This window comes from Xiphophorus maculatus, chromosome 20 (assembly GCF_002775205.1).
Source record: "Xiphophorus maculatus strain JP 163 A chromosome 20, X_maculatus-5.0-male, whole genome shotgun sequence".
Lineage (NCBI taxonomy): Eukaryota > Metazoa > Chordata > Actinopteri > Cyprinodontiformes > Poeciliidae > Xiphophorus > Xiphophorus maculatus.
This window is the reverse complement of record NC_036462.1, coordinates 13,359,335-13,382,539: the sequence shown is the minus strand read 5'-3', so window position 1 is coordinate 13,382,539 and position 23,205 is coordinate 13,359,335. Positions and strand designations below refer to the sequence as shown.

At 36.6% G+C, this 23,205-nt stretch overlaps 1 protein-coding gene across 1 annotated transcript in view; it reads right to left on the bottom strand.

The window, feature by feature from the left end:
• Positions 1-1,234: 1,234 nt before the first annotated feature.
• nckap1l (NCK associated protein 1 like) overlaps positions 1,235-23,205 on the bottom strand; it is a 69,284-nt gene continuing 47,313 nt past the window's right edge. The window contains exons 6-31 of the mRNA XM_005796975.3: positions 22,847-22,937; positions 22,588-22,725; positions 21,264-21,312; positions 20,689-20,845; positions 19,710-19,766; positions 19,527-19,623; positions 19,286-19,395; positions 18,861-18,993; positions 18,491-18,572; positions 17,778-17,836; positions 17,531-17,676; positions 17,312-17,444; positions 16,914-17,033; positions 16,420-16,559; positions 14,739-14,870; positions 13,690-13,908; positions 12,077-12,207; positions 8,478-8,575; positions 7,139-7,232; positions 6,676-6,758; positions 4,961-5,041; positions 3,993-4,086; positions 3,780-3,896; positions 3,067-3,176; positions 1,830-1,919; positions 1,235-1,740 (exon numbers count right to left, since the gene is read on the bottom strand). Coding sequence (XP_005797032.1) covers positions 1,624-1,740; positions 1,830-1,919; positions 3,067-3,176; positions 3,780-3,896; positions 3,993-4,086; positions 4,961-5,041; positions 6,676-6,758; positions 7,139-7,232; positions 8,478-8,575; positions 12,077-12,207; positions 13,690-13,908; positions 14,739-14,870; positions 16,420-16,559; positions 16,914-17,033; positions 17,312-17,444; positions 17,531-17,676; positions 17,778-17,836; positions 18,491-18,572; positions 18,861-18,993; positions 19,286-19,395; positions 19,527-19,623; positions 19,710-19,766; positions 20,689-20,845; positions 21,264-21,312; positions 22,588-22,725; positions 22,847-22,937 — 2,878 coding nt within the window. The 3' untranslated portion in view covers positions 1,235-1,623. The remainder of the gene's footprint in view (positions 1,741-1,829; positions 1,920-3,066; positions 3,177-3,779; positions 3,897-3,992; positions 4,087-4,960; positions 5,042-6,675; positions 6,759-7,138; positions 7,233-8,477; positions 8,576-12,076; positions 12,208-13,689; positions 13,909-14,738; positions 14,871-16,419; positions 16,560-16,913; positions 17,034-17,311; positions 17,445-17,530; positions 17,677-17,777; positions 17,837-18,490; positions 18,573-18,860; positions 18,994-19,285; positions 19,396-19,526; positions 19,624-19,709; positions 19,767-20,688; positions 20,846-21,263; positions 21,313-22,587; positions 22,726-22,846; positions 22,938-23,205) is intronic.

The following is a 23,205-nucleotide window of genomic DNA, read 5'->3' as shown; positions in this document are numbered from 1 at the left end:
TTAAATGAAAAAGTATTTGCCGTCCTCCAGATTTCTTTTCTTTTTTTCATATTAGATGAATATAACATGATGAACTGCAAAAAATATTTTATGTCATTATTTCATAAAGGTAAAAAGGACAATTATGCAAACATTCATGGCTCTATATTGAAAAGAAGGAACTGTCCCTAATTGCTAGATAGTAAGTGGTTTATTACATAGTAAGTGGTAGACAGCAACATTTGTCATCAAGCATTTGTGATGACAAGTTTTATGTTGATTAAATTGTTGTGAAGAAATTTTGGTCCTCTCTACTCTAAATAATTTTTCAAAATCCATCCACATTTTTTTGTGAAACTCTCAATTGGCTTTATTTACAGTCTTTGAGAAAGACTCTTGTTTAAAATAAATCGAACGACCAAATATTATTTTAAAAAAGCCAAGCAAATATTGTGATTTTCAATTAAACACTGTTACCAAGAATTGAGCCAGCATTCTGTAGTGTCCTAGACGTAGTGTGTGTTCTGAACAATGTACAGCTTTGTTGACACAACAAACACTAACAGTGGCACATCCACGCTATAGGCCGGAAATAGAAGAAAACTATTCCTTTAAAACTTGACAGAATTTGGAAATAGCATGAAGTTCCTGATTAAACTTTCCACGAAGTTCCCGTGAAACTTCCTGATTTATGCTGACTATCTTAACATAAAAATAGGAAAATGTACTAAGCTGAATGATGCAAATGTGTGCTGCATTGCAAAAACAATTTTAAACAAACATTAGACCATTGCTATAGAAATTCTGCTTCTGATTTTGCAATATTATTCTTTGAAGTGTTGTTTTCATGCTTTCTCATCTATGTATTCATGCAAATGTTCCCTCTAGTGGGAATCAAACCTCTTCAGCCCTCAAGAGGAGGCTCAGCCTAAGATACTGAAAACATAAATACATTCACCAAGACACACAAACACACACACATGGACCTACACATAAATGCTTGAGCTAGATAAATGTGTGCCCCTCTTGTGAGGAAACGGATCATACACACAGCAACTGCAGCTCTAGTTGAATGGGAAGGGAGGAGGAAGAAAAGAAGGAAAAGAATGGGGAAACACGGCTGGTTTGCAGAAGATAATTACAAAAAGGAATGCCTAAAATTATTCACAAGCATTATTATTTCTACAAAACTGGAATGCATTATACAAATTATATATGAAGCATGAAAACACAACAAAAAATGCTTATGTTGTTGCCACTGTTTCACTTTATTCATGATTTAAAAAAACACTGTGAATGATTTTGGAGATCAAATATTAAAAATGATATATTTTGCACAGAACATACCTGTCTTATTGCTTTAAATAATTTAAGATGATATTAGAAACAGGAAAGCTGTATACCTATTCAATCCCAATGAAAGTTACATTGCATATGTCTGTCTAAAACTAAAATTAAAATGGATTCATGTTTTACTGTAAGTAAATAAAATACATTTTCTCAGCAATCAACATATCAAAAGTCAAAGTTATGATTAGCCAACATAGAGACATGGGTGAATCCAAAGCAGAAAGGAAATGCAAGCAACACACACCTGTATGAAAATATTATTTTAGGTAAGCAAAGGATCTGAACAAAAGGTCTTCAGGCCGTAGGCATGAAGACAGCCTTGTGCACCTCCCTATAGGCATTTCGGAGAAGAACGTACGGAAAGCAGCTTTCCAGCATGTCTTGGCTCAGAAACGGAGAGTCTTCCACAATCTAGATCAATCAGAAATGAAAAGATTGTTTTCATTCAAGCAATGTCATGATTTCTAGAGCTGCATACAGATTATTTTAACCCAGTTTACCATGTGCAGGAGCAAGTAGATGGACTCTCGGTTTTTGACTTCCACTCGTTCCACGTTTTGTCCCAGCTGAAGCAGAGTGGAGGAGGCTAGCTGTACGAAGTCACAGGGGTAAAAAAGAGAAACATCAAAGAACTGGAACAATTTTTTGGTACCAATCATGGCATGCAATGAGTCAAAAGGTTGTCAATGTCTTGAGAAAGCTTTTTTTTTTACCTCAAATATTTTAGGGTAGTTTATAAAAACATCCATTTATTTTTGTCTCGTTGAAGTGGTTGAAGCTTCTCTCTAGTGTATAAGCAGTATGACACAATAAAAGCGATCTCTGAATCTGAGTGCTCTCAAGTCTTTAATGATTGTTGCCCCGTTATTGAAGAAACTTGATTTATTTAGTGACTTTCCTTTTTAATAATTTTCACCTGGATGTAGTTTAGAGGACTAAGCTGCAAACGGTATTTCTGATTAACTAAAAGGACCACTGTAAGTAGCTGAGTGTAAGTACCACTATAGGTAATACCTCAGTGGGTAACTCAAATGTACCAAGTAAACCAGTAACATAGTCTAAAAGTAACCAATAGCTACCATAGGTACTTAGAGTTTGACACATTCCACTGTGTCAAACAAACCAAACCCTTTGAGCAACTTGTTTACCCCCTCAGTTGTGGTGGTACTGTACCAAGAACAACTGATGGAAACAATACAAAGACCTCTGAAAAAGACATGAGCGCACCTTCCTTATTCACAAAATGTAAGCAAAAATGGAGTAATGTCAGATTGTAGCAGTTATAGGATTTCTCTTTCATCTTTGGCAAGCCATTTTGTCTGCCAGCACTAGATATGTGGATTTATTTTAGTTATTTTTATCCAGAATGTCCTGCGCTAAAGTCCGCTTTCTGCTTTGGGAGCGATCTCTGTTTCACTTGGCATTCACATATGCATTCAAGCTACACCAGAGTTTACGTCAACTGAGCTGAGACCCAGGGTTTAAGGCAGACCAGAGTTTGATGTTTAGGTCCACATCAGAGTTTGATTGTGCATTCACACTTTCCCAAACAAAACAGACTTTCCAGGGAAACAAAACTAGAGATTGATCAAAGCAGACAAACCAGGGCTGGTGTGAATGCACCTTAAGTAGCCCAATATGCATCCTGTAAATACCACAGAAGTACCCTAACATTTCCTTGTAAGTATCAGTGGGTATCAAATTTTGTTTTTGCTCCAAAGAATGTTTTTTGCTTACCAGCAGAAACTCTTTGAGTTGCTGCTCAATGTTCTTGTTCTGGACGGTGAACATGGCAGCAGTCAGTTGATTGATTGCTGCAGCTAAACAGTGGATGTTGTTCTTGTGACCTAAGAAAAAAAAGGAAGAAAAAATTGTCACCAGAAATGACTGGAAAAGAATGTCCTCTACTTAAGCCATGGGTAGATGATATTTTGTGGCTGGAGTGATTGGAGAAATCTTTTTAATGACCTGTAACTTAAGAGGAAGCTTGCTGAGCATATTTCCACAGACTCACAGGGTTAATTTATTTCAATTATGTCAATGGAAAATAAGGACAAAGAAAATAATCAGAGACTAAAGCCACTGTATGATAGAAATCTTGGTAATTTGCTGCTTTTAATGTTTCAGTCTAGGCTCAAAGCCAAGAAGTTAGGGTCATCAGGGCTGCATGCCAGGAGTAACTGCATCAATGCACGTCAGCCAGAGTTATCTGTAAACGAAAGCCTCTCAACAAAATGTGTTTCTTATTAACGTACAGGCTTTGCTCCGGACCGTGTCAGACTGGAAAGTATGATGCTAGTCTTTCAGGGTGGAGTACTCCTTATATACACTATCAGCAGCTGGTGAATAATTGCTCAAGGAACAACTGATTAGTGTTTACTTGTCTGTCTGGTGAGAAATTACTGTCAAGCAAAGTCTACAGCAGCTGAAATGAGCAAGTGGTTATGCACCTCCGTGTTCTTGACTATACAAGGAGTTGGGGTCCAGAGCAAGGATAGGCAGCGACACAGCGACGTAGACCAGTAACAAACGAGACAGCTTGAACTCTTCTTCAACTGATGTGTTATCTGCAAGTTTTTGACACAATAAAATGTTAAGTCCTTGGTTAAGTTAATTATTTGTAGCACGGCATGCTGTGTAAAAAAGGAGAACAAACATTTTACCTGTTTGCATATTGCTAATAGCTGCAACAAGGGCAGGGTCAATATCACATTTCAGTCCTGCAGCAGAAGCCAGCTCAAAAACACCCAGAGTCACCTGCAGGAGCATGGACATACAAATTTCAAACCTTTAAATGTAAATAAAAAAATTCACAGGAAGTTCATTTAACCACTCACATCATCAGTCATCAGTTTCCCTTGTCAAGTTCACTAAGGTTCAAATATAAAGTATTAATGGTTTGAGTGTCGCTGTACCATCCCATCACTCTGAAAACAGTCAGAGGGACTGGAATTTACACATTTTCTTTCTTGTGACAGAAAAGTGAGCACACCTTTTCACATACTTTGGTCTATGGACTGGCAATAAATGAGTGGTAGGTGTCTTTGTCTTGACAAGACTTTTGATCTTGGCCTATTTCTGGTTGCATGCAAAGTCAGTCTGTCTAGGCAGAATGTTTCCACTGATGTGGTTCAGAGTGCAGCGCTGTAGCCACGATCAGTCTCTCTCTCACGGAGGCATGAGAGAGCTGCTGACGTCTTTGGAGTTATCCTGGCCCATGCTGTGGCATGGCTGTCATGCCTCACTCAGAAGGCAGACGTAAGTAGGGGGCAGGAGAGTTCATGAGTCACAGTCACAAAGATTGCTCCAGAGGGAGATCAGGAATTCAATTTTGAATTTGGTGGGTACTGAAGAACTGATACATCTCGTTCCTCTCAGGCTTCCAAACTCAAATTCGCTGTTAAATATCATCCATTATTTAGATGCGCTTTGCATCATATCGACACTACGTTCTGCAAAAAGACATCTCACTTTCATTGTGGCTCTAAGGAAGAAACTTAAAAACAAGCTTTTAAAATATGTTTAATTAGCCTAGATTAAACATTTAAGAATTTGTAATCCTTGTTACATCTCTTTACTTATGAATGCTTTTTTTTTAAAATCCAGCCAACTTGAATACAGGAGTTATTACCTTGATGTCTGTTTCAGGGTAGATGAAGTTCCTTAGACATTCAATGGGTGCCATCAGGTATGGACAATGTTTCCGCAGGATCTAGATTACAACGTCACAATATGGTTACAATGTATATAGGAGACATAATTGTGCAATTATAGAAAACAACTGCATAAATGTAGTGTATGAAATATCTATGTAGCTCATAGATATTGGAGGAAAAAATCTTATTACAATGTGGCAAGAAAGTACTAGGACTATAGGGACTATATAAAGTGTTCTTTAGTTTTCTCTCTTTGTCACATTTTTAACTGTGTTTGACTACATTTTGAATAACCATAGTTAAATTTAATAAGACCCAGGTGTAGAGTGACCTGGAGAATCAAGAAATCACTTTAACAAAATCTGGCTGACAACATGAAGTAGGCAAATAGATGTTGACAAAGCAACAAATTATGCCTTGATTTAAGGAAATTCAAGGCAGATAAGAAGCAGTCAAAGGCATCTGTTAGTTTGGAGACAATTACAAAGCAATTTAAAGCTTTGAAACTACTATAATATAAAGTGAGAGTAATTGTGCATAGGAGAGTTGCTCCTGTGAATCTACACATGAGCAACTGTTTCACCAAAATTACTACAAGAGCACACTGACAACCCTCCAGCAGGTCATATAAGAACTTTTACTTGTTCCTAATTCTACAATATGAGAGAAATCGGGCAACATTGCATTCCATGGAAAATGTTCAAAGTAAAAACCACTACAGACATTTAAAAAAAAAACAAAAAAACAATGCCCCGTCTCACATTTCACAACAACCCGCCCCTGGTTGACACCTTTATGGATGGTGGGGATGAGGAATGAGGGGGGCAACAAACGATCCTAAAGACGAATATCAGGCCATTCATTCATGATTCTAAGGCTCATGCAGCAGTCCAGCTCTTAGCAGCTCAAAGTAAAAAACCCAACAACAAACAATGAAGTTTTGGAGTGGCCTTGTCAATATCTTAACTTAAATCTAACTAAGATTTAAGTGTGGGAGGACCTTAAACAAACTGTTCATCCTCAAAAACCCTCCACTGTGACTGTATTAAAACAATTTTCCAAATAAAAGTAGGGCAAATTACTGCACAAAAATTCAAAAGACTTGCGAGTGCTTGACTGTAAAAGCAATTAAAGTAACAGGCCAATTCCTTATTCACATACAACCACTTAGGCTTACATAGCAAAAACAGAAGAAAAATGTAAGTAGCCATACATTTTCTTGCAGCACCAAACATACTAGCTGTTCATTTAAAACTATACTTTTCTGTTCACATACACAATATTTATTTTAAGTTGATGTTCCAAAACAGGCCAAATGTACTGAAAAGATGAGGAGAACATGCACACAGAAAGTCATGCACAGCAAAGGTTGCACCTAAAACTTTGTTGGTGTGAAGTGGCTATGGTTACCAACCCACAACCTTTGTGGTTACTTAAGCTATATGGTTATTCTGAAAAAAACACCAAGATAAAATCTTTATAATGTGATGATGTCAGCTGAAAAATGTTTAAAATCTTTCATTTTTGACATTTACAGAGGTCCACTTTGTGACGTTATGTTTGCATAGTTGATGTTCAGGGTTTATGTCTTATAGCTGATTTGTATGTAAATGTGAAAATATATATTAAATCATTTTAGTAGTATTCTAGGTACAATTCTAACATCAGTTTTATGATAGAAAAACTTTACATCTTTCAGGCAGTTCATTGCCATGGATCTGAATGAGAGGATCACTCCGATGATGGTCATCCTTTTCAGGACATTTTCTCCTCCTGGAAGAGCACAGAAAACTCATCAGTATGTCTGAAAGGTGCTTGTAGCCACATTTAGCCACACTTGCTTTGAGGTGCAGCAGTATGGCTGAATGTGAAACAACTTGTGTCATTTACCAGCTTCAGTTATTATGCAAGTGGTAGACATCTCAGATGATCACTTGCTTATCATTTAACCCCAAAAACTGTGACATATGAGTAAGAGCATAAACAAAATTTGCAAAAGTGTTTACCACACATTCAAGTAAGTTATTTTTAAGTTCTTGTGAACATCCTTCTCATCTCTTTCTTCTTTTCTCTTGCTTTTCAGCTGATCTCTTGGTGTCTCTCAGCTCAATTTTCACACTTCTGTCTCTTATCCCCTCAACGCCACTTCTCACCTGTCAGCTTCTTTTTTAGATTGATCATTTCCTCGGGTTTGTCAAAGTTGTTTTTCATCTGTACCAGGATGTCCATGTTCTCAATCACCATTTTCTGACAGAGAAAAATTAAGTGAAATAAGAGATGAAACCACCACTTTCAAGTTTGAGGTATGAAAAGTTGTAAAAGTCATAGCTTTGACAGATCTTTTTAACAGTATCCCCTGCAACACCTTGCTTCAATCCCAGGGGAAGATGGTGAGCTCTGCACAGAACAGCAGTATTAACTGCTCTCTTATATGTAGGAATCAACTATTTAGCAAAAACCTTATAGGTTCATAAAGGTTTGGCATATCAAATTGAGATAAAAATTATTATCAGTAAAGTTTTCCACTGAGTGAAGTTCAATTAACTCCCCCTCAGACTGTCAGGAGGGAACTACTCACTTTCTCTGAGCTCATATCCTCAACCACATATTTGTCCATATAAGTAACATTTTAGTGGACTTAGAAAAAAACAGGTTTAACAAAATCTGAGTGTAGCACTGAACGTTAAGCTGATTACCTCTGAAATGGAGCATGATGAGAGTTTTCCGTTTCAGAGCAGCTGATCAAAGTAAGTTTGATCAACTGATTTAAGTGTGTGCACATAGAAAAAATGCCAAAATTATTGGAGCTCAGATACTGTAAGTAACCATAGCACTCGGTACTAAACGAGCAGAGTCAATCCTTTATTTTATGATGGTCTTTTCAAATAATTGGATAATTTATGGCGCTACAGAGCCCCATTTCAGAATTTACCTATCTTTTTAAAAAGATGTTGATAGTTACTACGTCTTAGTTGTGATTTGAAGGCTTAAAAAAATTATCGAATGTCATTTGTTGGATGCAGATTCTCCACAAAACACCTCTAACAGGAATACACACCTGAGAGAGATACCGTTCTGATAATGGAAAATAGTTCAGCTTTACCACTTACAATCTGGGATGCGCATACCATAAATTTACCACCTGTAACTGAGAGGATTTCTGTCGCTTTTTATGACAATGTTTGGGGTTATAATCTTAATAAATGTTGTTTTGATTCCTGCTTTACAATGTCAGTAAATATCTTCACTTTAATATTTTAAATATATGCCTTTCATCAACATTCATGTTTTTTCTTGCATATATTTTAACTAAATTTCAAAATATTTCTGTTTTTTTTTCTGGAACATTCAATTCCTTGATGGCCAATATTATTTTTTCTATTCATCGACAATGGCTGATGAATAGAATCAGCCATTGTCGATTATTTGAATAAATAGTTTTTTTTCTGAGTATTTTTAGCTTAACTATCTTTATTTCACGTCACACTGTACCTTCAGCTCGCTGACTTGAGAAGTAATGTGCCACATCAGGTTCTCCCCTAGAAACTTCATGCCGTATGGACCAATAAGTTCTGCCAGAGCCTGTAACTCTGTAGAAAACATTTGATGAAGTTAACAGTTACGCTGTTCAGAAATGGTGGAACAAAGTTTGACTTACCGTACTACAGCTCCAGTAAAGTGACACTGTTTCCTAATGTGCTGTTTTCACATGAATTCAATAAGGAACTTGACTCCCAGTCTCACCTTCCACACAGTAAATTTGATCAGGGAGTGCAGCTTAATCAATGAACTGAGAAAACTGTAGCTCTTACACTTTTCACCAAGCCAAACATGTGAATGAAAATAGATTGGTACATGTGTGATTTAGATTCGATCTGCCACCAACTCCCTAGTCTCACCTATTGTGACTAATCTCTACATATAAGAAGAAAAAAGCAGTGCACTGAACTCATATGATGGAACATCACCTAGTCATGGGTTTAGATGTATGGACGACACCTGGGGTAAAATTGTAGCCAAAGGAGTGGAAGCCTTTCCTGAAGGGTGTTATGCTTCCTTCAACAGCTAAGACGGGTCTATGGGCTATCCAAAGCATGTTGATTATATTTTTTGCACAAAATCCCTCTTAGATAATGAGTTTTTAGTCTGGTCATTTCTAAAAGTTTTGAGTTCCTTTCAGAATGAGCTGTTTTAGGGCCGCTTGACACTTTAAATGCAACTGCGCTGCTGCTAACCACACCCACTAACTCAACGTTTAGACCTGCATGTAAAAATGGCTGCAAACAGATGCATGATTATACAACTGTGTAGCCAAACAGGTAACCACAAAGAGGAACAGAAACGACAAAGAAAGTACACAATCAAGAAAGTAAATGCACATGTTCAAGTATTCAAAAGATCACACAAACAGTCAACTAAGGCCAGTGTAAGAAGAAAGAAGAGGAGGCAGAAGAACATTAGCATACATTATGTGGCGGGAATGTCTGAGAAATTAAGAAGAATCTTTTCTAAACACAATATTTTGGTACATTTTAAATCTTGGTTACACTTTCAGACAGAGAGTACTTCATCCTTAGGGACAAAACACCCAAGCACAAGGTCAGTGGTGTGGTATATGCAGTCCAGTTTGGAGAATATTATTGAGCCCTCTGCATTGGAGAAACAATGCATAGCTATACAAGATGATAGTGCAACACTTGAACTCATCTGGTTAGGGTTCAGCAATTTATCTACATCTCAAGGACAGAGGGCAATCACTTGAACACAAAAATGTGCACATTTGGACAGGGAAGACAGATTGGTTTGAGAGAGAAGTGGAAGAAGCAATCTGTGTTGAACCTGAAAAGCCAATCTTGAACAAACACGATGACCTAAGGTTCCAAATTTTTAACATAGACAGTGCAGCCTTGACTCGTCTCCCCAGGCTGTTTCACAGAAACTCACACCTTGAAACGTAACCAAAACAGCGCACATGCTGGCAGTGTTGGGAACTCGTTAAAATCATCAGAGTTAACAACACTTAGAGGGAAATGAATAGAGAGTAGGGCCACAGTCTCACATGGCCTCATTAGTGACGTTAGTGACCTCTATTGCCTAATCAGTGTGACTGCTCTGAAATCTAGTTTCATAACAGAACCGTAGAAGAAGGACGAGAGGTGAAACGTCTTCAAGGTATCAAGAGAAGAGCAGTTGCCTTCATATGTGTCTCTATGTCCTAAAATAACTGAGAATCTACACCAATGTAATATGGTAGGTAATGGACTGGACAGGGAGGAAGAGTAAAAATAGAGATCAGGAATGACAATGTGTGGAGGCATTACCGAAGCACAGAGGCGTCCTTGTGATGCATGTGCAATGCTCAAGCTTCCCAGTGTAAACATTAAAATGTGTGTGCAGTAGAGTGAATACAGCCTTCATGGGAAGTTCAACCACTGCTTTGAGGTAATGTGGAGGTGGAATGAGAAGCTGTGTGGAGGAGAGACACAAGTGATGCTATTGTAGTTATGTGGAAGGGCCAGAGGAGGACGGTAAATAATAGGCAATGACGTTTATGTAAACCAAGCAATGTCAGGATGAGCTGACAAGCGGTAAAAAAGAAACCACTGCACACCAACACACATGCAAACTCCACATCCTATTGAGCAACAGAGCTCATTTTACATGCACATTATTAACAGACATCTGAAGTTTTGCAAACTGTGAGTCATTTCTGGAACCTGTGGGCTTATGATAACTGAGCAGAATGTTTCTTTCCTAATTAAATAACTATTAAAAAGACAAAATAATTATTCTTGTGCTTATTTTGTTGTTTTCCAATGGTATAATTGAAAGAAAAAATATAAAGTGTAAGAAGGCCATGCACCCTCTAATAACAACACAATGCCTTAAAAGAGATCTACTATAACATGTTTATTACATTTTTTTTGCATGAAATCATTCTCATAATAGAAATAAAATTTCAGCCGCTAGGTTCTGCCTATTTTGAGCTCCTTTAAGAATAAGCTGTTGGCCTCGCCCCCGTACTCAATCTTGCACTTGCCCTTTTGTACACTTAAAATGGCTGCAAACAGATGCACAATTGTACAACAGAACTTCCTTGACTCTGAGTCAGACCCAGAAGCAGACGATTTGGTTTCCTTTTATTATTATTATTATTATTATTATTATTATTATTATTATTATTATTATTATTATTATTATTATTATTATTATTATTATTATTATTATTATTTTGTAACGAAGTTGCTGTGTTTTACAGACTTCTGCCCAAGTCCCTCTTGAAAATGAGATCTAGATCTCAACGGGGATTACCTGGTTACATAAAGGAAATTAAAAATAATAAAAAAATCAACAACAAAATGCTTGCCATTTTCAGAAGTTGTTGTACAGCCAGCAGTGATAAAACCAGCTGACCAAGTCTGCTGTGGTTGCTAGGTAAAAGACAGTGCCAACCATTTGTGATGTTATAATTGGGAGGGTTTTTTAAATGGCTTGTTCTCCAGACACCAAAAAACCATTTGGACTGTTTCTAGAAGCAGTAGAGACCCAAATGGAAGTTTTAAAAAAAAAAGAGCAAAAAAGCGTATTTTGTGTAATGTATCCCCTTTAAGGATATAAGTGAAAAGATTGCCTTTTAAATTATAAGTTAAACGAATAAAAATAGACTTTAATAGGTTAATATTTTCAGCTGATAATGTTTACACATTGAAAAGATACAGTTTTGGAGTTAGTCTGGGAAAAGGGTTCCACTTTGCTCGTGTGAGAATTATTGGGCTAGAGATCAGACGAAAAGGATCTCCCAGGGTAGTAGTACTGCAGGCAAGAATCATCACTGTGATGATGTTCACTAACCTTGCAGAACATTTTTGTCTTTTATCTTTAGGTTTATGTCTGATCTACTAATGGGTTGAATGTCAGTCTTTTTTTGTAAAAACTAAACTGGAAAATATGCAGTAGAAAGTTTCCTTCAGCAATAGAAACTGACAAGAAAGACTATTGAAATGTGTTGCCAGAAAATGTTCTACTTTGGTCTTTACTGACAGTAGATTAATATTTTATATTTGCACGTCATTTAAGCTCTAGGGGCTGACCTGATACATCTGAGAACTCCTCTGCTCTGAAGCTCAGTTCGTTGTCGGCACTCTGGCTGACGAAGCACTGCATCGTAGGACAGTGGACGATCAAGGAACTGCTCGCTTGACGTAAAAGAGCCTCCAGATACCTGAGGTGTGGAAAACAAAACATAAGAAAGCAGAAAAATGCCTTTGATCTTTACAAGACGAGTTGAAATGAAGACATTAATTAAAAGATCACTTCTCTGGATGACTATGGATAACAAGGTAGAGAAGCGTCTCTACCTTGTTATCTTATTTATTTGAATCCACATGCATAAAGTACACTTACAGAGCCAAAGTTTTCATTTCCCTTGAAAAATGTTTTATTCTGTGATGCTACAGTCTCAAACTTGCATTTGTTTTAATGGGGTTTATATGTGATAGACAAACACAAAGTAGTACAAAACTCATAAAGAAAAGTTACAGGATTTGTTTACATTCAAAATCTCAGAAATGTGGTTTGCATTTATATTCAACTCCCCTGACTCAATACTTTGTAGAGTTGGTGTGAAAGATTTTAGAACCACTTTTTGTTGCAGTTACAGCTGCGAGTCTTTTGGGTATTTATTTAAGGAGCCACACAGTGAGACTGAAATAGTCTTGTTTTCTTTCCAGAAAAGATTAAACTTTGTCAGTCTTGGCACCAATGCTCAGTTGTAAACAGATGTGACCTTTGATTGGGTCAATCTAATACTTGTCTATGCTTTGATCTAAACTTTAAATCATTCTGGCTGAACGTTTAGGGTCTTTTCCCATCTTTACAGTCTCCAATACTGTGCAGCGATGATGTATATAATACGCCAGTTGGATATTATGAAACTCACCGGAAATTGAAGTTGAACAGACAGTAGTGACCTCCATACACACATAAGGAAGAGAACACTTTAAACAGAAAATCACAATGATCTATAGGCTGAATGTGTACTAAAGTAATAATAAAATGATAATACCAAAAAATCTCTAACACCTGCACTGTAAAAATCACTTCAAGGAGAGGAATCCAGAGCAGAATGAGGTAGATATTAATATTAATACAGTATTTAGAAGCTTGGCCAACATGGACTGAAAGTCTTTGTTCATTTCCTCCGCTGCCATTGCTAAAACCAAAGGCAGACTACAATTGTAAAATCAACGTCATCTTTTATAACTTCTCCTGTTCAATGATTGGCCACGTTGAAATTCTACCAGAGGGACTCGTGTCACTGGGAGAAAACCCAGACTGAGCACTGAAAAGAAATGAGAGGACAGCAGAATTGCATAGGAAGGCAATAGGCAGGCCAGGATTTATATTGTGATTAAATAAATCCAATTAGACCTTTTACTTTACTAATCAGGTGTCTTCTTAAGGCTATTTGATGCAATGGATTTTATTTAGATGTATGTGAGTAAAGGGGGCACAATTAATGTGCATGCCACACTTTTCAGTTGTCTTTTTACAAAAAATCTTGTAAAGCATGTATCTTTTCCATTTCATTTATGCACTACTTTATGTTGAACAGTCAAATAAAACCCCATTGAAATATTATTAATGGATGTAAAATAACACTACTAAGGCTTATGAACAGCTTTGCAAGAAGCTGCACACTCACCATGTTGTGTAGTAGTGTGTAACCGTGGGTCCTCCGTGGGAGTCCAGCGGCTGTGTCTGCTGCAGCAGCACACTCTTCACCAGCCGGGTGACGTCCAGGTTGATGTAGCCTGCGAGGCAGTGCATGCTGGCTGTGTAGGATCTTATCCCTGCCAGCAGGTCAGAGGGACGTGCTATTTCCTGGGTGGTCTGGTTGTAATTGGTCATCTTGATGATGATTCTGGAGAAACATGTTTAAACAGTGTCACTTCTCAGCATGCTGACAGTTCTCAGATGGGATCTTAAAAGTGGTTAAACGAGCCATGGTGGCTTGGCAGAGAAAGTCAATGAGTCCAGGGTTTCAGGGCTTCAAGGCTTCACTTTAGGAAAATTAGTTTACTTCTTCGTTAAGGCCTGGCTTTCCCTCACTTTCTCTCACTTATTTTATTTATAGCTTGAGCCACAGAGGCCATTCACTGGAAGAATGCTGCTAGGGAATCAACTTTGATGTGACAAGGAAGATAGTCATCAACTATGACATAGAGACAAAACAGAACATATTCAGAGAATCATTAAGTCACCTTGGGACCAAAAGCTTAAACAAACTGTTAGAACCTAAACAGGAAGAGCCAAGAAATGACATCAGGGATTTCTGCTTCGATTTTTAGGTGTGTTCAACACAGCTTAACATGAAGGAATTAAAAAGTAAACCAGACTTCATCACCGATCTGAGGAAAAATATTTCCCCATAATGACAGATTATTTCGTGATGAATGAAAGAAAAGGAAATAAATAGTACAAATAAAAAAAGTTGATAGTTTTAAAAGAATGATGTGAAACATAATTAATAGTTTAAGGGCATCATGTCACATTCTGCTATGAACCACAAGATATTTCAGTTCTTTGTGTATATACTTACAGCATTTATTTATATTGAAGATCACTTTGTTGTATGGGAGACTTAAACAAGGGAGCTTAGTGGACAACTTATCACTTCTTAGCAAAATGTTACTTCCGGGACGTTATAATCATTTTATTGGGTCACCTTACTCCCCTAGGTTTTAGTCTTACTCTGTTAGACGCATCTCCAGCTGGGAAAGGAGGAACTCTGCTGGCACGACAACATGTTCAAAGACAATAATGTCTGCGCTGAGACTGTAGGAGGAGCACAGCTCTGTCAGCATCATGTGCAACTTGTCCATGCTAGAAGATAGAGAGACACAGGGAGGACATTTCAATTCTCGAGGAGGTTAGGAGAAGTATTTTAACACTGACTTTAGCTTTGATGTTCTGTCACAAGCAAATAAGGTAATAAACAGAGAACTGAGAGCATGTTTTCAAACTGAGCAGAGGGGAAAGAAAAAAAAAACATGTTTAAATTTCTCACTTAGGTTGTGGTTAAATATAAATAGAAAGGGGATCAAACTATGAAACAGTAAAAAAAAAACACACCGCCAGTAAATTTGTACAGTACATTTATATATAATGGGCGGAGGGGTTTTCTTTCTAACTTTAATAAACTGGTAACCTTTTATAAATCAACATGAAGGGTTGTAAAGTTAAAATCATGTTGTGTCTTTTAGGTAAGGGCCTCTTTAGTAATAACAGAAACAAAATGGCACCATAAGAAGTAACAAATCTTTTGAAAATGCCAAAACACATCTTAAATTTAACATATTCAAAAAAACAAGGTGGTAGAGTTTATTACAATGTTTGATTGTTCATGATTGAGCCATTTTACATCTCATGCTCATGAGCGTCATCAAACGTGTTTTGGTGGCAAATTAGCAGTTTGTGAGTTGAGCACTTTTTTAAAGTACAAGTCGTAAATTATTTTCCCCCTAAACAACTTTTCAGTTGTTTATTGGCATGTCTAATGAGTATGATGTAGGCGAGTCCTGGGGTTGATTTTTCACCATGAAATAATATGACTAAACACTGAGGATTGCTAAAGTTACTATCAGATTTGTAGCTTTTGATCTGGCAGATTAGTAAAAAAATAATAATCAGTACTTTTAAGGGTTTGAAACCAAATTCAATCATCTCTTTCTAAAATCTAAAATGATCATAACTATAACATTTTGAGCTTTTTCCAGCATTGTTTGGCCACAGAAGAAATGACAACATGCGTCTTAAAAAAACGATTTCCCACACATAACATTTAATAATTTCCTATTCTGTTCTATTCTGTTTCAGAGGTTTATAAAGAAGGATTTGGGAGAAAAAGTTCCCATTTTAACAAAGACTGAATTGTGTGCATTAGCAACAAATATTTAAATCACTGGGAAACATAGTATTATTTTTTAAATAATAAGAGTAAATACCGAAATGTACTTTGATTAGTACATTAGTGAGCTCCGTGGTTTATGTGTTTGTATTATGTAAAGGGAATCTCATCTCAAAATCTGTTTTATAAAAGCAGATTATTTTGTCTCTTCTGTTTGAAAAAAGTTGAAGCCATCTTTAAGTGTAAATAGTTTATATATTTAAACTTTACAAGTGAGCAGTGTTTAATTTTTTTTGGCTCTATTTTTATAAAGGTAAAACTTTTCTAAAAAGTGAAACTGCGTCAATCTAATGTTGTATTGCAGAAGTAGTTTATTTCTGACTGGGTTGATTATGCTGTACATTTCTGGAAATCAGGCCTCCACCACCCCAAATTTCTGCTGCGTTATAGTGTTTTTTAAGAAGCCAAACAGTAGAAAAATGGCAGGAATGTTATTATTAGAAGGAAAACATAGTAAAAGCTCACTTGGTGGTCACCGACCGGTCTTTTCTCAGGCTCTCAGCACCTGGTTTCTCTTTTTGAACCTCTCCTTTCTTTGGCAAAGGTTTCTTCTGCTTTCTGTAGCGAGCAGCACTGATGGACTCTGCACAGTGCTTAGGCAGCAACTTATTTATGATGTAAATAGGGGCAAAGAAGGAGAAAAGAGGGGAAGAAAGAAGAGGAAAGATAAGGTAGAAGAATTAAACCTGATGTACAAAAGAACATTCAGCTTCTTTTTTTTCACACTGCTGGAAAAAAAAATGGAAAATGTGCTATCTTAACATCGCAGGGAATTAGAAAATGAACACAGCAAAATTCCCTCATCCTTTTGGAAATTCCCAGGTTTGCTCTCTGCCTCCAGCTAATCACACACATGCCAAGTTGTGGTTAGTTCAATTATGTGTGGATGTAGACTTTGGCAGAAACACACTCTTCTGAATAATTAGTTTTCTGAAAGTTGAAATAGACTCAGACTCCACCTGGTCATTAAGATTGCGCTGCTCAGCACATATCTCCAACACAACACCGCTTGTCTGCTTTGCTATTTGCTCCAAGAAGGTCACACACAGGCGCAGACTTCTCTTCTCCAGTATCTCTGTCTACACAAAAAACACAGACAAACAAGGGCAGAGTTTGGTTTTGCAAAAACAGAAGGTTATAAATACTTTTCTCACTATTTAATGATCCAGATATGTTCTCTAAGAAAAAGTTTAAAAAAAGTTGACTGAAATTAAAAAATTCACAACAAATATATGTATTTTAGTTTTAATAATTTTTTACCAGGGTCGGGGTAATTTATGTACCTTCATATGAAGAGTAATTCATTGTCCCAACTGTTGTCAAACATGTAATTTCAAACAGATGCCATAATACTGACCTCTTCTGGGCAGAGTGGGTGTCCACACTGACTGAAGTGAGAACAGACAGAAGGGAAGGACATGAGGTACCGCTTCATGGTCATCTCCTCACTGCTCTGGGTGAACATCTTCTCAAAGACACGAGGATAGGAGCTGGGGAAAAAATAATGAATATCCCCTTTGAACATGCAGGGAATGGAAGAAAACTCAAAGCAGAAGAACATAGAGCAGAGACTGACCACAATATGGAGAGCTCTGAGGTTTCATGGAGCATTTCTTCCACACTGTCCACCATCCTGGTGTGGAACTGGATCATGTTCATCACTTTAGCTAAGTCAGAATAGTCTTTCAGTGGAAGAGGTGCCTTAGTTACACTCGTATAAGCCTGAAGTCAAATTACAAGATATGCTTATTAGAAAGAATTTACCCTTTACTCTCAGTTTCATTTTTTTAAATACATGTGAAAAAACACAGAAAAAAGGAAACCTGTAGTCTTAGCCAGTCCATTCGCAGTCCTCTGAAATCAAACTCCTCTTTGCTGTCCACTGCACAGAAAAATACATTCAAATATATGTCTCATACAACACACTTTTACAAAATAGCTTGTGAATGTTTATGCAATCACTTATTTTATGTCATTTATTTAAAATTAACTGCTATTGTTTTTGTAGAAATCAGTTTTCCCTGTTTCATTGAAGGTTTTTTTATATATAATTATTATTGATCCTGCTTGATTTGTAACAGCAAAAAAAAAGTACAACGTCAAAGGGGGGGAATGCTTTTAATAGGTACTTTAGTTTAGGGTGATGCATCATTACAAGTATCAAGATTATTTATTTAGATAATCTTCTTCTGACTCCTGTTTAACATACTTAAATTTGAGAGAAAAATCTTGTCAGGTGAAATGAAATGAAATATTAATAGAATATGTTTCCTTTTAAAGTAAATTTGTTCATCCCAGGATATTGCAAAAGCTTATGTCATGTTTTTCAATAAATACTGTGCTACTATTTTTATTTTTAGGTTTTCGGAAATAATTATATTAACATATATGGTGTTGATATACAGCCTGTTACATTTTAAAATAAATTGCCTTAGTTAAGCATTTTTCCACTATTTAAAAAAAATGTTGGTATAAATAAAAAAAAGTTCTTGCTTCTGTTATTTTCACATCTTAGATCATGTTTTGTGGGCATTACCTTGTTTAATAGAAAGAGCAGAAAGGGTTGACACAAACGAGCTCAACAGAACCGACTCCTCCTCTGGACAAACGTACATGTTCTGAAAGAGCAAAAAAAAGAGTCATCATTAATGTTGCTAATGATGACTCTTTATCATTAGCAAAGAGTCATCTTTGCTAATGATAAAGATGACTTAGCATCTTTATCTAAGTCATTCTGAATTCATTCAGAATTCTGAATTCTGAATGAATTCTGAATGAATTCATTCAGAATTCATTCATTCTGAATGAATTCTGAATGACTTAGATATTCAGAATCCTTATCTTTTCCCCAGTTTTGGCCTGAAGATTTATAAAACATGCCTGGACCTGCTGTTAATGTTCTATACCTGTATGGTATCATTGAGAAGCAAGGCATCAAACTGTGCAAGATATTGAACATGGTAGCGCTGGACTACATGGTTGTACTTTTTCATCAGTCCTCTTAACTTCTCCATAAAAAACAGAAGCTCAGCCATCTGACTGAAAAAGAAAAAAACAGAAGAAAAACATATTGGACTCAGATGTATTTTGGCAGCTTCTTTTTCATCACTTCAGACAATGATAAATATATGCTGCTCTCAGTGAGGGTTCATGAAAATCAAATAATTAAAAGAGGTTTACAGGTAGGTTAGATATGCCTCATTTACTCTAGAGATGGCGCCTTTTGTAAGACAAAGCTTCAGTTTACCAATGCCAGACATCTGCACGCTTGTATGACTGCAACAACAGCATGTAATTGCAGCAGTCTAGGGTTAACTTCCTGGGCACCTACTTGTCATTGTAGTCATCTAGCGTCTTCATCTTTGGCATGTTCTCCGAGTGTCTGACGAGCCACATGACCTCGTCACGGGAAAATGACAAAGCCATCATGACAAATAGGGCCTTTGGGATTTGATTAGTCCAAAGAGCAGAAAAAAATTTGAATATTAGGAAAGGTCAACATTTTTTGTGGATGGAAATTGGATCAGGAAAAGTAAACACATTAGTCCTCAAGCTTCTCATGAATTTCCTACCTTTGGTCCAAGAAGTCCAGGTTCATCTTCCAGAACTTTGAACAATTCTTTCAGTGCTACTCTCAGATAATGCCTCCGCTCTCTGTGCATTGCTCCACTGGTAACATACAGTAAAGCAAATCATTAAGCCTAAATACATGGCACTGAATAGTTTCAAAAACAAACATGGGATTATTCTTTTACCAGTTGACCAGAACGTGCTCACGACATTCCTTGATGTCGGCAATGCGCTTGCTGTATCTGATTAAGAAAGAGGGAAGCAGTTACAAGCAGTTTATGGTTTATAGAAGGAAACTGATAGTGATCAGAAGATGTCAGTCTTAGATTAAAACCAGTTTTAGATTAAATCCTGGCTTAATTTAGCTCTAGCAATATTCTTTACTTCAATATAATAAGATGTTCAATGCAGAAATAAGGCACTAAGTGGGCTGTGATCTGTAAAACATGTTCATTGTCACAGAGAACGTTTTATAATTGCTTGTCAACTTGGATTTTCTTCATTCCCAAAATGTAATCCTTTGGTGTTCCAAAGCTGTCAATGTGGGAGGAATGATTAAAAAAAACATGGCCTCTGTGCTTGGCCTCTGTGCTTCCCAAACATTTTTAAAAAGTGTTCATCATATCATGTTACCATTAATTTCTGATCTGATATAAAACCCTTCCTCCAAAAATATGAAAGATTCTAAAATACTAATCTAAAACAATTCAATCAAAGCAAAGATCATTTCTGTAAAGTTTTCAAATGATGGCCAGATGGGGATCTCTTGGGATGGCACACCAAAATGACAGTATTTGCAAAAGTTTTATGAAAATGTTTGCCATGTGTAAAGGTCTGGAGTGAGGAATGGTTGCTGTGAATGAAATCAAATCTCTGTGGATAATGCATGTTAACATATTTTCTGTTTCTTTTAGACTTTTATTTTCCAGACATGTCTGACACAAATTAAAGTAAACAATTGAATATTGTGACTTTGTAAAGCTAATTTATTGTTCCCCCACTCTAGATTTAATTATATTAAAAAAACCTGCATAAAGTCATATGTCCTCTTGGTGGCGCCAGTGATCGAAGCAAGAATTAAGCAGAATTGAAATTGAAGATTCTGAACACATTCTATCTATGGGTTGATATTAAGAGAATCAAGATCATCAGTGAAGACTGTACCCTTTCATGCCATCAAAGAGGTCCTCAGAGACTTTGTGTATGTTGAGGACTTCTTCTCTGGTGAGGTTAAGGAAGAGGCCGCTCCGCAGAGCCATCTTCCAAAGCTCCTGGGAGGCCTGGTTTGTGTTCAGACTGCTGTGGCACAACAGGAAACCAACTAAAGAAGAAACATCAGTAATGGTGATCAAACATTTTTGACAATCTTATTTTTCTACAAGTCACTACATAATCTCAATTGCAGTCTTAACCAAACCTAAATTCACTATTTTGTCAAAATCTATTGTGATAGAAGATAAATTATAGAAAGCTGAAACTATTTTGAATGCTTTTAAAAAGAACATTTTACCTGATGATTTTACCTGTCTAAATAGATAATAAAATATCTCAGGAAAACCTGTTTAAATGAACATATTTTTCTGTATCATCTGACTTTAAAACAAAATGGAGCTGTAAGTCGTGCCCAGACTTCCTAAAGTTATTTATCTCACTTTGTAATTTGATTCTGCAACAAGTCTATGTTATGTTATTTTTTAGCAATTCAGACAAAGGCTTCATTCAGAATAAGAATAACTTACTAATGATCCAGCGCTCCATTATTTCCATAGACAGGTATTCACATGCCATCTGTGGGGATGACAGTTCATTAGACACCAACACACATTAACATTCTTTATCTGAGTGTTATGAATAGAAAGTAAGCTGTCATACAATCTGTTAAAAGAATCCAGGGCACCCCACTGAAAAAACGTCTGTTCTTCATTAAGAAATGTTTAGATCTTGATGTCTAATCTAATGATGTCTAATGACTTTTATCTTTGGGGAATAAAGTGATATAATTGCATTTACGCAAACAATTAACTTTTTCTTATTTATTAAACAAGACATATGTTTCTTAACCAAGAAAAAAGTTAGGACACCCTATCCCATAACAGCTATTGTTACCCCTTTGGCTAAAATAACTTCAAAAGAAATGCTTTTCGCAGTCATGTACCACTCTGATGTTGGTCTGTGGGAAGTTTCCCCACTCCCTTCATTCAGCTGTGAAAAGTTGGAGGAGTTTCCGGTATGTCCATGTTTAACATCCCACAACACATCAGTGATGTCAAGGCCTTTGACTTGGGCTATGATTTCCATTTCCTAGTTTTCAACCTTTGAATGTTTTTGTCACTTCTTTCTATCTTTTATCTACTCCAAAATTAATATATTTTCTTTAAACATTGAAATATATTCCCTTTTTGCAAACCGTTAGCTCATTAGCTTTTATGGTTCCACCTGTTAAAGCTTGTGATTTCCTACGACAATCTTGTTTTCTCTGTTGGCTTTTGGTTCCTTGATTGGTGTTTTTGTTCTTCTCTGGCTCCATGGGCTCCCTGTAATTTCAGTTTTTTTTCTTTTTCTTTTTTAATCAAATTTAAATCAACACAATGTATCAGCCTGTTGCATTTGGTGCTCATCACCAACATTCGCCATGACACACGTTTCATTGGAACTGTTTGAAGTTGTCTTCAATGTAAGAGGGCTAATTTACTCCTGCATAATTTTATTAATTTTTGCACAACACTTTGAATCTGTTCTCTAGTTTACATTGCTTACATTTTTCACTGTTGTTAAATTCTATTAAATAATCATGTTTCCAAATCTATTTGAAAATCCCATTTAAGCACAATTGTAATTCCTAATTTTTTTTGTAAAATCAAAATTAAGATTCTTGGTAAACCAGGTACTTTTGAAATTAACATTCATAAATATTTGCAAAAATGAATGAAATGGCAAACAAAGCAAACAAAAACATATGTAAGTTCTCCAGACAACCAAGTAAAACTTTGCCTATATCAATTTTTGGTAAAGTCACTGCAGTTGTAAACAGCAGAAGTAACAGGAACAGGAAGTTAGGCTCACAGTTTCGCAGCAAGCCGGGTCCAACATGGAAGCTGGAGTGCTGAGTAAGCTGAGGAGCTGTGCGCTCCTCCATTGCTCTGCAGGCAGGTTCCTCCGAGGGTAGACCATCTTTAGTGAAAGCAATGCTGCTGTCACAGACTGAGGATGGGACAAAAGAGGAAAGACTAATTTAAGAAGACAAAGTTAAAGATTTGGTACACTATGCACTAAGAACAATTTTATGCAACACTTAATAACACTAAATGTGACTTGAATTTACTCTTGTGTGAGGGCCAAACTCTTCAGTCAGTTTCTTCCATGGATGGTCATATTCCACAAACATCTGTCCAAGCCGTGGGTATGAGGGATCACTGCAGGATTTTAGCGTGGCAAGCAGAAATGCAACAAATTCCCGGGAGAGAAATAGAAAAAAATTCTCATATGAAAACTCTGATGGACATTTTACAGATAGGCTGTTTAACATGACATGTAAAAGAGAATTTTACTGCGTGTGTGGGGGGCGTGTTTGTGTGTGTGTATGTGTATACTTGCTCAAATGAAATATCACTTACATGTCAAGTGTGAACAGCTTGCTTTATATGTTGGTATCCTTTCTATAAGAAATCTGCTTTGTTGTGT